Source organism: Equus asinus, chromosome 11 (genome assembly GCF_041296235.1).
Source record: "Equus asinus isolate D_3611 breed Donkey chromosome 11, EquAss-T2T_v2, whole genome shotgun sequence".
Classification (NCBI taxonomy): Eukaryota; Metazoa; Chordata; class Mammalia; order Perissodactyla; family Equidae; genus Equus; species Equus asinus.
This window is the reverse complement of record NC_091800.1, coordinates 4,020,269-4,032,269: the sequence shown is the minus strand read 5'-3', so window position 1 is coordinate 4,032,269 and position 12,001 is coordinate 4,020,269. Positions and strand designations below refer to the sequence as shown.

Below are 12,001 nucleotides of genomic sequence, written 5' to 3'. Positions count from 1 at the left end.
CCTCATAGATTTATTTTGGCTTAGGGGTTTGAGTCCGTTTTCACTTTCCTGAAGGTAGAATATATCCAACTTGGTAGGTTTGTTGATGTTACAACTATAAGGTTGCATTATTTTTATTTTAATAGATGAAGTGTTTAGAGGACATGAGCCGGGGCAAGCGGCAAACAGACCTGTGTCGGCAGCTGATGTTGTTTTATACGGAGTCAACCTAATTCTGCCATTGATGTCTCAAGACCTTCTGAAGGTAATTGAAGAAAGTGAATGCGAACCGTAAAACTGTGCATGCTCAAAGTGTAAAGATGTTTAAGACAAGAATACACCTCTGATTTAATTAGAGGTTTAAGTACCTGCTTATCTGTTAAGTACACATGAAAATAAAATGTTTGAGTGCTGTTACGTGTCATTCACACTGTGTGTGTAGCTCAGTACACAGGCCCTCACTTAATCCTACCCCTGAGTCCTTTGTTCGCTGATGTATTAGTGACAGAAAAAACCTGGCTGTTTTAGAAACTGAGTTCTAATGTTAGCCGTTTTGATTCACTCATCATTTGTCATTAAGCGAATAAAGTAAGTTATATATTTAAGTGTATTCCTCTGATACTTTTGAACATCATTCTCAGGTTGAGGAATTGAGCAACAGAAGGCATTTTCTAAGCCACTCCCTGTAGAAATGGGATGGTAAGAAACCAAGACTAACGCAGTTTTTTAATTTTTGTGTTCTGACTACATAATGGCTCGGTTTCACCCGGCAGTATTGAGGGTGTGGTGATGAGGAGGCTGCCTTTCTTCTTCCCCTGTATACTGTAGAGGAGGGACTCTCTTTTCATGAGTTGACATAGTGGGCTAAGGCTGGGGACAAAGACAGGGACGGAGAGGAAGAGGGAGGGGTGTGTGCATGCACAAGATAGAGTGTGAGAGGGAAAGAGGTAGGAGGACGGAAGAAAGTAGAGATTGAGCAGCGTTTGGAGGTTGAGTGTGAGAGTCAGGGTGCTGTTAGATTCTCACCTAGCAGGATGTAACCACACGCTGCTCTCCTTAAGAAACCTCTCTACTGGAAAGGATTCTGGGGCCCCGAGAGCCAGGTATTCATGCAGCAACCATTCGCCTGGGGAAGTTTAATAAACTCTCTATTGATTCGCTTTTAGGGTTTTTGGTTTGGGTTTTTTTTTAATCAAATAAACCATTAAACGTGTATTTTCTTAAGCAAGGCAACCTGTAGATTACCTACCTACTTTTTGCCTCAGTTCTCCAGGACCATCCAACCGGAGGGTAGATTTTGGAAGTGTGAGGGGCTGAGTACTCTGTTCTATGCATAATCTTAACAACTTGCATCACATTCTTGTATTTCTCCAACATGCTTGAATGCAAATAAACACATTTACAAAAGGGTTTTATTCACAGATCATTTAATAATTTGAGATTTGGCTACTTTTTCAAAGTAAACACCAGAATATCTGGAATTGGCTGTAGCTTTTATTAACTGTCCAAAAGATCATTGTTTCTACTATGTATTACTTTCATATTAGTTACTAAAATATTCCCTTTATGGAAACTTATGTTTACATTTAATTAGGTCTTCATGTTTTCTATATCTTGTATGTGTTTTGAAGAAATCATTATACTTAGAAGCTTGTCAGTTATTATTGTATTGCATTAAGGAAAATAGAAATTAGATACCATTAGGAATCTAAATATTTAATATTTCTTTTTCAGTTTCCAACCCTTTGTAATCAATACTACAAATTAATCACATTTATCTGTGAGATTTTTCCTGAAAAAATACCACAGCTTCCTGAAGATCTTTTTAAAAGTCTGATGTACTCTCTAGAACTAGGAATGACGTCATATCCTTTAAATGGACATCTTTATTACTTGTCACTGGGGGAAAGGTTTTTAAGATTTTTATTTTATTTTTTCTTTTGTGGTTTAGTTTTACTTCTTAAAAAAGCAGTCATCTCTGTAACTGCCCTAATTCTGTGTTTCCTTCATTAGTTTACTTCATTTTGTCCTCCTTTCACAGATACCAGTGGCATTTGGCCCCTGGTCCCAAAGTCACTGTTTCATTAAGGGCCCCCAATTAGTAATGTCATATCCTGTTGCTAAGTCTCTCATCTTAGCTATCTGATGGTAGAGAATAATATGACTTTTTCTCAGTTGTATGCATTATAATCAGAAACACGCTAGAAATCTCCAGTCTTAGACCCCAAACACTTATGAATCATCTCAAAAACACTGCAAATCTTTTCTCTCATAATTCGGTAAAGACATATTGCACACTAATATACTCACTTATCTGTACTCATTTCTAGAAGTAGTCATCCATTTGATAATAGCTATAATTTTTTTATCTTTCGTAAGTCAAGTATATCTACTCTAGTTTGTTCTTTGACCTTCGTGATCAGAATGAGTTCGGAGGTTTGCCAGCTTTGCCTGGAAGCGTTAACGCCATTAGCTGAACAGTGTGCAAAAGCACAAGAAACAGATTCACCACTTTTCCTAGCAACACGGCACTTTCTTAAGGTAAGGTGTTCGGGTGGTGTGTGTGAAACCGTCTGTTTTGATAAGTACAGTCAGTGCACATAAATCTTCATTCAAATGAGGAAACACTTTCATAGATGAGGAAATAATTACTTTCTGTTCACTGTATTTTCTGGAGATCAACTTCCTGGACACATTTTTCTCCACTTTTATTTTCTGTTCTTAAAAATTGATGTGGTAGGGGCCGGCCCCGTGGCCGAGTGGGTAAGTTCGCGAGCTCTGCTTTGGCGGCCCAGGGTTTCCTGGTTCGGATCCTGGGCATGGACGTGGCACCACTCATCAGGCCATGCTGAGGCGGCGTCCCACATCCCACAACTAGAAGGATTTGCAACTAAAATGTACAACTATGTACAGGACGGGGGTGGGAGTGGGGAGAAAAAGCAGGGAAAAAAATTGATGTGGCAAATGTAATGAGGAATTTGATAATTTGATTATTTTATGTACCACAGCAAGTAATAACATCTGTACGTAATCCTGTTTTTTAAAATGATTTTCTTTAATTTTCAGATTTATTTAGCAAATAAGAATAAATGTTACCCCTATTTTTCTTTTTTGGAATGGGAAGGGCCTGGAGGATTATATGATCATCACCTATCTTTATTTAAAGGTTTCATTATGTACTTTCAGCTGGTTTTTGATATGCTGGTTTTGCAAAAGCACAACACAGAGATGACCACTGCGGCTGGAGAAGCTTTCTACACATTGGTGTGCTTGCATCAGGTACCACACGTGTGTTTCTTCATGGGACTCTTCTTGTTCATTTAGCAGGGACATTGTTTAGACAGATGATGGACCAGTAATACTTCCAATTCTTAAAGAATCTGTGATTCAGTGCTTCAGTTCTGTTTCATTGAGGCTGTGTTTCTTCACTTCCTCAGTAGCTCTGACTTTATATTTTGTGTTTATTTGACAAGCTATCTCTCAGTTAATAAGCATTTATTTTCCCTTCTTTACCATTATGTGCCATCGTTTTCATTGATCACTGCCCTAAAGCTTATCCTTAAACGACCATGCTACGAACCAAGAATCAGACATGGAAGAGTAATGGAGCCACGGTTTCTGTCCTTGAGGAGCTCACAGTTTTGTAAGGGGAACAGGATGAATGAGACTGAGTACCCAGAGGGGTCTGCCTTCAGAAAGCATAGAAAACAGCAGTGTATTATTTCATATTACAGTGTGGAAATAGTGTATTGCTTCATATTATATTGTAGAAAACTGTAATTTTTTTGAGCCTTTAAAGACTCTGATGCACTCACTGATTTGGGGTTAATAGAACAGAAGAAAAGTTAATGCTGGCTCACCTGTCTCCCTTCCCCACTGCAGTAGAGGAGGTGCCCCTCAGCTGTGTGAGAAGACTCATGTTGAATCGTCAGCTGCCTGTTTCCCAGTCCCCCAGCTGCCCTGACCCCTGTGCGCATGTACACGTCCAGCAGTATCAAGTGATTGGCTAGAGAAGCTTTGCTTTTTTCAAATTTTAAGTATGAAGGCTGTAGCATTTGCTGTGACTGGTGCTCAGGATTTGATTTATTTTCCTTCTTTAAAAAGACAGCATCTTGGTGAGGTCTTCCATCCTACTTAAAGACTCCCTTTCAGCAGACTTCCTGCACCATCTGCACCCCAAGCTGAAGGTGTTGGGGGACTTCATGTCTTGCTCTCTTCTATAGATAGTACTTTCTGCAGATGGTGCCATTTCTCTGTCATTTGACTTCCTTGTTGTTTACTAGGGAAATAGGCTTCTTGTCCCCACATATATAAGCCATCATTCTGATTGCCTTTTTAAAAAACATATTCACTCATTGTAGAAAAGAGAGCAGGCACTTGGGATTGGGTAGTAGATCTTGCTGGTCTGGTCCCAGAGGCGCTACCATTTCTTGAAAGTAGGGAAATGATTTGAGTTGATAATTGTCCCCTGTGAGCAGGCCTGTCCCTTGGATAGGGCGATTAGGGCAGCCACCCTGGCTCTGTGCTTGTGGGTGGCGGGCAGGGGGGCCATGCCTTACTACTTTTTTCCATTTGGCTTCACTATTTTTGTCTGTCATGACATCCCAAGAAGCTAATGAAAAATAGTGACAGACCAGCTCTTTTTCAGGAGAGCTTATCTTGGAAAGTTGGCCTGGTTGAGTTTCCCTTAACCCCACACCCACTCCTCTGTGCGAGGCTTTATTATGGAGGGCATTAAAAATAAAAACTGCACATCCACACGCCCCTTTCCTGTGTTTGTGCTCCTTCTGCCCTTGCTGCGACAGCCACCAGGGACAGTGCTGGATTGGAGCTACATCTGCACATGCAGAGCGTCCTACTTCCACTTTGAGAAAGGACTGAAATACACTCCTCCCACTGTGCCACCTCCTCCCAAACAACTCCTGTCTGTATTTTTGGGGATCTGCTGTCTTCAGGACCCTGTCGACAAGTGTTTATATAAACCTCTGGGAAACGGCTGAAAGTCAGGTTGCAGACTTAGGTTATGTATAAAATGCAAAATAAATACGAATAATGTACTTTGAAAACAGAAGAGGCAACATGACAAAATTGGTAATCACATAGGATCTGGAGACAGACAGCCTTGGATTCTTGCTTTTTAAAGGCAGTGTGATCTTGGACATATTACGTAATCTCACTGTATGTAAGAACTTTTATCAGTAAAACAGGAATATAAACAATACCTAGCTCATAGGATTGTTTATAAAAAATGAGTTATTAATGTGAAAGAGTGGAACTGTACCTAGAATCTAGTAAACTTTGAGCAAATGTTAACTATTAGAAAGAGCTGTTAGACCCTGCTTTTTAGAATCCCACGATCCAGGAGCTAATACAGTCTACTTATGTGATATTTGAGGAAGATAACGTGTTCTTATGTATACTTTATCTCTTCAATAGGCTGAATATTCTGAATTGGTTGAAACGTTACTCTCCAGTCAGCAAGACCCAGTTATTTACCAGAGATTAGCAGATGCCTTCAATAAGCTCACCGCGAGCAGCACTCCTCCCACGCTGGATCGGAAGCAGAAGGTGGCCTTCCTAAAGAGTTTAGAAGAATTTATGGCAAATGTCGGTGGTCTCCTTTGTGTAAAATAAACAACAAAACTTTATGCTTAATTAGATCCTTTCTGCAAAGTGCACTGAATTGCTGTAAGTTGACTTGAGTCTTGTCCTGCTCTCCAGTTCTTTGGCCATCTTGGATTCTGGAGAGCCTGAACGCTTGATGTGTAATGCCGTGGAACAGGAAAGGTCAACTTTGAATCAGCTTCTGCTGTTAGGTGTTAGCCACAATTTGTCAGATATGTCTTGTAGATTTTGAATGATGATTTAAAAATTTCAAAACGAAATTCCATATATGTGCAAACAGATAGGGGCACCATGAAATACATATTCAGTGCCTTTTCCCCCTTTATCAAAACATTAGGTGGCTAGCCAAAGTTTAGAATTTTTGTTATTAAATATTAGATGGACATATGTTCGGCTGTGTTTCTCAAAATGATGTCCATGGAGCACCGGCATCGCTTGAGGAGCTGGTTGAAAAAATAGATTCTTAGGCCCAACTATAGACTGTCAGGGTCAGAGTTTCTGTTTGTTGGACCTGGGAGTCTTCATTTTAATAAGCTCCTCTCTCTGCCACCCCAAAAGTTTTGAATCATGCAAAAGACACTGAAAACTCTTAAGAGGTTTTGTGCTTTCAAATGTTTCCTCCCTTTGATGATTAGCTTTGTAATTCAGCAGGAGGAAAAACACTTCTTTTTAGCACACGCTCTCACTTTCTTTCTTTCTTTCTTTTCTTTTCTTTTTTTTTTTTTTTTTTGAGGAATATTAGCCCTGGGCTAACATCCACCACCAATCCTCCTCTTTTTGCTGAGGAAGATTAGCCGTGAGCTAACATCTGTGCCCATCTTCCTCTATTTTGTATGTGGGATGCCTGCCACAGCATGGCTTGATAAGTGGTGTGTAGGTCTGCACCAGGGATCAGAACTGCGAACCCCGGGCCTCCAAAGTGGAGCGCATGAACTTAACCGCTATACCACCAGGCCATCCCTCACTGTCTTTTTGTAACATCAGCCTGGTGTTGGAGGTTTCATATAATACAGGTCTTTAATCATACTCTGATGCCTGAACTTGAGGAGGAAAATACGTGTATATTTTTGTTCCGTAACAAGAAGTTGAGGAACCGTAGCCATTTCATTGCCTTAATTTTAAAAAGAAAATACAAAAAGGAGCAGATTTATGAAATCAAGTCTTGATGCTTCAGAGTTGGTTTAGGGTGTTAGCTGCTATGCCCTTCTGATCATGTATTTGTGTGGGTTTATGAGGGAAATGAAAGGCTCATTCATGTGTAGTCTAATTTTTTGAGTATGTTTCTATCCAGCCATGTAGCTGATGAGTAATAATCTACTCTGAATGGTTTGCTTAAGCAATAACTATTTTAAAGGATGTGAATTATTGATTCATACAGACTGTTATACATTGGGGCATTAGGGGCAATAATTATGCTAGAATGGGTATTATCCTCATTTCACAGGAGCCACGTAAATTTAATTTGAGATTAAAAAATTCACCTTAGGTCCTCTAGCTTGATTTTTCTAATCAGGATTTTTATACTGCTGCCATGCTCCCCTTAATTCTGTCTGCCAGCTTAAATTATGGAAATGAAAGTTAATTTATAAACCACAGGCACATGAAACTCTCCCCACTGCAATGTCAGCATCACCCAGCACAGTGACAGAGGACTCTGGTGCAGACGGACTCTGAAATTGTGCTTCCCATGGGTGGGCTTTCTCCTTCTGCTGTGTTCTTGACATCTGTAGGCTAACCTGTCCTTGAAAGTAGTGTTACTATCTGAATTGCGTGTAGCATATGCACCTTCACATATGATGCTGTTCAAAACTCTGTATAACTCTGTGCTATTAACAGTTATAGTTATCAAAACTGGAACATCAAAATTACATCCAACCTGCGTATGTGATGTTAGCCACAAGTGAATGCAAAGCCTAGAGACACAACTTTTTGAGGAACATTTCTCTGAATTTGATCACCATTCAGTTACAACTGTGGTGGAGCAGAAACATCTTAAAAGATAGCTAGGAAAAGACTGATAGTACCCTTCATGAAATATGCATATTGTTATATTTTTAAAAATACTTTGAACAATGCATTTATTTTTAGATTTCTTCTTTTTTTCCCTTAAAGAACTTGAAGTCATAGACAGCAGTGATCACTTTGTTTTGCATTGTTCTTGATGTTTTATATTTCCCAGCTCCATCATATTTTCTCAGTAGTAGTGAGCTATGCGTTTCTGTGTGTCATAAATATAGTCCCTGTGCCAAAGGGCGCTGAAACACACAACTGACTGGATAGGTCCACTGGCCATGACAAATCTGTAATCAAGTTATTATTAAAAATAACAATGAATAGGAAAGGAATGCCTTGGTAAATCAAAAGGCGTCTGTATTTAATAACTTTCATCTAAACAGAAATGTATTTGCTAAATTTGCTCAGATGCTATTACAAAACTGCAATTTCATTAGATCACTCTTAATTAAAACAAGATTTACTTTAGATTGGACCAAATAATACTTAAGATATCACCAAAATGTTGATTAGTGGCAAATTGGGGGGGAAAAGCTACCACCATTTTTTAGGTAATGGGGATGCCACTTAATTGTAACAGCTAAACTCTTTTCAGGGTGTTTGTGTGTATGTTTTCCTGATTGGATATTTGTTTAGTTTGGGTCTTTTGTTCAGTTGTCTTTAGCTTTGTTTATTGGCTTCTCATTTTTAGGGGGTTTTGTTTTAATGCTCTTGACCCAGTGGTTGTCAAGCATACTGGCTTAATTCTAGTAAATTGATTTTAACTATTAAAACTGACTATTAAGTTGTCAAAAGAATTTTAAAAACAAAAACATTATTTGTGCCCCTTTTTTATATATGTTAAAGGGACACTGGAGTATGATTTTTTAGAATTTTGTGTTTTATAAAATTTCTGTTGTTCATATATATAGTATCCTTTAACCTCTAGTTTTCAGTTCATTCTTTGTTTGCTTTTATCTTCCTTGGCCCATTTGTTTCCCAAGGCACAATCTCTACGGAGTCCCAAAGCACAATCACTAAGGATTTGTACTTTCACAATTCATATCCATGTAACAGCACCTGTAACTATATTCTTATAGCTCTGTTAAAAAGATTGGCTTGCTTTTATGGTCCTTCTGGATGGGTGGCTGCCTGGGTAGCTAAACTACTTAACAGTATTTGACAATGTCCTTTTCAACACAGTTATTTGGGTCTTTCTGCCCTGCTGTCTCTTAATCTGTTGGCAGACAGTGGCATGTTAACATCACTGCATTGAGTTTTTGTCTGGTATAAAGTGTGACATCTTATGTAAAAAAACTTTGCAATTTTTTTCAAACTAATTTTAAGGATTTAGTCTTACTTCATTGTAAATCATGTATCTAATTATGTTATAGTACTCTGTTCAGCTGAGATGGTCTGTACTTTTTTTTGACAATTTTTATTTCAAAACCAAGCATCTCTGTAATTTTCCCCTAGTCAGCATTATTTAACACTCCCCTTACAGTCTTTGAACTTTCTCTTTTACTAAAACTGTCAAGTCTTTGTACTTCTATTATCACCGTATTTCCCATTTCTGTTAATACTTGTATGAACCCCTCAAGTATTGAGGAGAACTAGCTGTCAGTTTGAAGGATTTCAGGTTTGAGTGTCCTAGTATACAGTGTTGATTGAACCCTTAAAATGCTATTTTTGTCTATTACAATTTTACTTCTTTCTGTTTGCCACCCCTGTCGTTAAGAGGTGGCTGTTATTAGACCTTATAAGTTAGCTGTCTCTGACAGATAATTATGGTTATTGGTTCCTAAATAAAATATCAAACCCTTAAGACAGAAGGAACTTCAATACTTCTTAGGGTTTTTTTTTTTTTAAACCAGAGAATAAAGAAGTGTTTTGGATATGAGTTTTTCACATTATAATTTTCTGTAAATTCTTCTACAAAACAACATAGCTTGACTGAGGATATAATGTTTTAAATTATTTTAAAATGTAAGTGGATATTCTCTGACTTGGTAACTATGTTCTGGAAACACTGCATTTAAGAATTCTTTAAAAATTGATTTTCTAAAATTAAATAATGTCCAAATTAGGGTATATTGCTGAGCTCAAATTGATTTGAAGTGCCATGGTTCGAGTTGAATTTTAAACATTTTAATTTACATGTAAGAAATGTGAAGTATTCCTGATGGATTATAATGGGAACCTATGACACAGTTAGCCAAAGAATATATTTGGTTCAGGTAAAGATATAAGCTGAATAATGGGCATCCATTCTCTTCTGAAGAGGACGGATGAAGTGATCTGTTTCTGGCCTCTAGTTCTCTGTATGTAAGTCTTTGTAAAACTGAAGGATTCTGAGGCAGCTTCGGTGGGGATTGGGAGGTGTAGCGTGCACTAATGTCAGTCTTAAGACTCCTGAGGCTCATACTGGTAGCAAACCATCTTTATGCACCTCATCCGCCGTGGTTTGCTCTTCACCTATTCCCAGGCCTTCCCAGCACTGGAGAGGTTCTGTTTGTTCCTTTTCAGACTCTATTCTTAGACCTCTTAGCTATTAGGAGCTGTCAGATATGTACTAATAGCTGATTTTCCTAGCCTGGAATTAAATACTGAATCTGCACTATGTACCTATTGGGATCTGACCTCAAGTGTGTTCTGAGCCCAGGTTTCCTGGTGTGGTGTCTTTTACCACATAAAATTATGACAAATTACAAATATTGGTATTGTGATTTGGTTCTCTGTACAAAGAAAAAAGCTCCATGCAGTGAGTTTGTGGTTTAATGGTTGCAAAATGTTAGCACTGCTACCATTCAGCACGTGTAAAATTTTTTAAATTTATAAATATTAAAATTTTAAACTTACACTAAGACTTTTCAGTTTTTTTAAGAGACCCAGGGACAAGTGTTACTGTTTAAATATTTACCTCTATTAACATTACTAATGAAGGTATAAAGTTGCATTTAATTTTTCAAAAGATGCTACAATATGATTTTAGGAAATAAATTAAGGCTATGTATTAAGCCAGTTACAAGCTGAATATCAAATTGATAAAATTTTATTTGTATTTTTTAAATCCATAAATTGGAGTTAAAGTGTGTCTTTTCACTAAATATTTTTATTACATTTTTGTTTTGATCATGTGTGATTTGTTCATGGGTATTTAGCTAGACTATTTTATGAAACTTATTGAAATGGTACTGGTTCTTTTACCATCATAGGATGATTGACACTGGGGACATTACACAGTTGTAAAATAATTTTAAATAAAAGATGTCAGGACATATCTGTATAGATAAAATAGAAATATTACCTTCCAGGAGAACACCCAATCCTAATAGAATGTCCAGGATTCAGAAAGAAAATCAAAGGTTTGTTTATATTCTCTAGTATTGAGCACATTTATTTTTATCTCAGCTCACAGTCTTAGAAACAATTTCAGAGTTATTAATTAAATCATTGGATTTGGGGCATATTGTAGTAAATCCATTTAGTAGTTTGGGTCATTCTTTTTGGCCTTTCAGGGAAGGTGGAAAATTACCATTCTGCTCTGTGTCAGACAGACTTTCACCCTTTACCTGCTCTTAAATCTTGTAAACATATGCAGTGAAAAGTTGAAATTTTAAGAAAGAAAATGCATTTTGAAAATATATTTATTTTAAACTTGATTTTGCTTTGGATATTCATTGATTTATAATGGTATCTCTTAGGTTATATTGAGATTTGATTCCACTCCAAGGATGGATAAAGAACAATTAGGTTATTTAAGAGGACTAAGTAGAGTGTGTGTTGAGTTTTTGTTTCTCTTTTATTATTAAGGGTGGGACCTTAGGCACAGGCTAATCATTTGTCATTTGAGAGAGCCATAGATGATTTTAAAGGTCCCAAATATAAAAATCTGATATTGTTTTCTAAATAATGGTGCTCTCTGAAAACACAGTTGGCTTATATTGAATGCATTAATGAATGATGCCTTTGGTGCACGGATTAGATTATGAAACATTTTTGTTTTTACATGTAGGATCCCAGATTGGGTCTTGTGTGTTCTTTGTAATCTCAAATGGCAGTTCAATTTCCCTTCCTTCCTTCCTCCCTCCCTCCCCCCCTCCCCTTCTCCTCTTCCCTCCCCTCTCTCCTGTCTTCCTTTTCCTTCCTTCCCTTCCTTGCCTTCCCTTTCTTCCCTTTCTTTCATGAGGGTGAGGGTGATTGGCCCTGAGGTAATATCTATTGCCAATTGCCAGTCTTCTCTTTTTTTGCTTGAGGAAGATGGTCCCAGAGCTAACATCTGTGCCAGTCTTCCTCTACTCTCCATGTGGGACGCCACCACAGCATGGCTTGATGAGCATTGTGTAGGTCCATGCCTGGGATCTGAACCTGCCAAAGTGGAGCATGGAAACCCTACCACTATGAC

At 37.9% G+C, this 12,001-nt stretch overlaps 1 protein-coding gene and 1 long non-coding RNA gene across 7 annotated transcripts in view; one reads left to right on the top strand and one right to left on the bottom strand.

Annotated features, from left to right (window-relative positions):
• XPO4 (exportin 4) overlaps positions 1–11,258 on the top strand; it is a 126,640-nt gene extending 115,382 nt beyond the window's left edge. For all 5 annotated transcript variants that reach the window (XM_070520381.1, XM_070520385.1, XM_070520384.1 and 2 more), the window contains 5 exons: positions 126–244; positions 1,714–1,845; positions 2,404–2,520; positions 3,166–3,258; positions 5,416–11,258. In XM_070520381.1, coding sequence (XP_070376482.1) covers positions 126–244; positions 1,714–1,845; positions 2,404–2,520; positions 3,166–3,258; positions 5,416–5,613 — 659 coding nt within the window. In that variant the 3' untranslated portion in view covers positions 5,614–11,258. The remainder of the gene's footprint in view (positions 1–125; positions 245–1,713; positions 1,846–2,403; positions 2,521–3,165; positions 3,259–5,415) is intronic.
• LOC123288902 (uncharacterized) overlaps positions 1–12,001 on the bottom strand; it is a 68,001-nt gene that overhangs the window by 36,118 nt on the left and 19,882 nt on the right. The window lies entirely within an intron of this gene.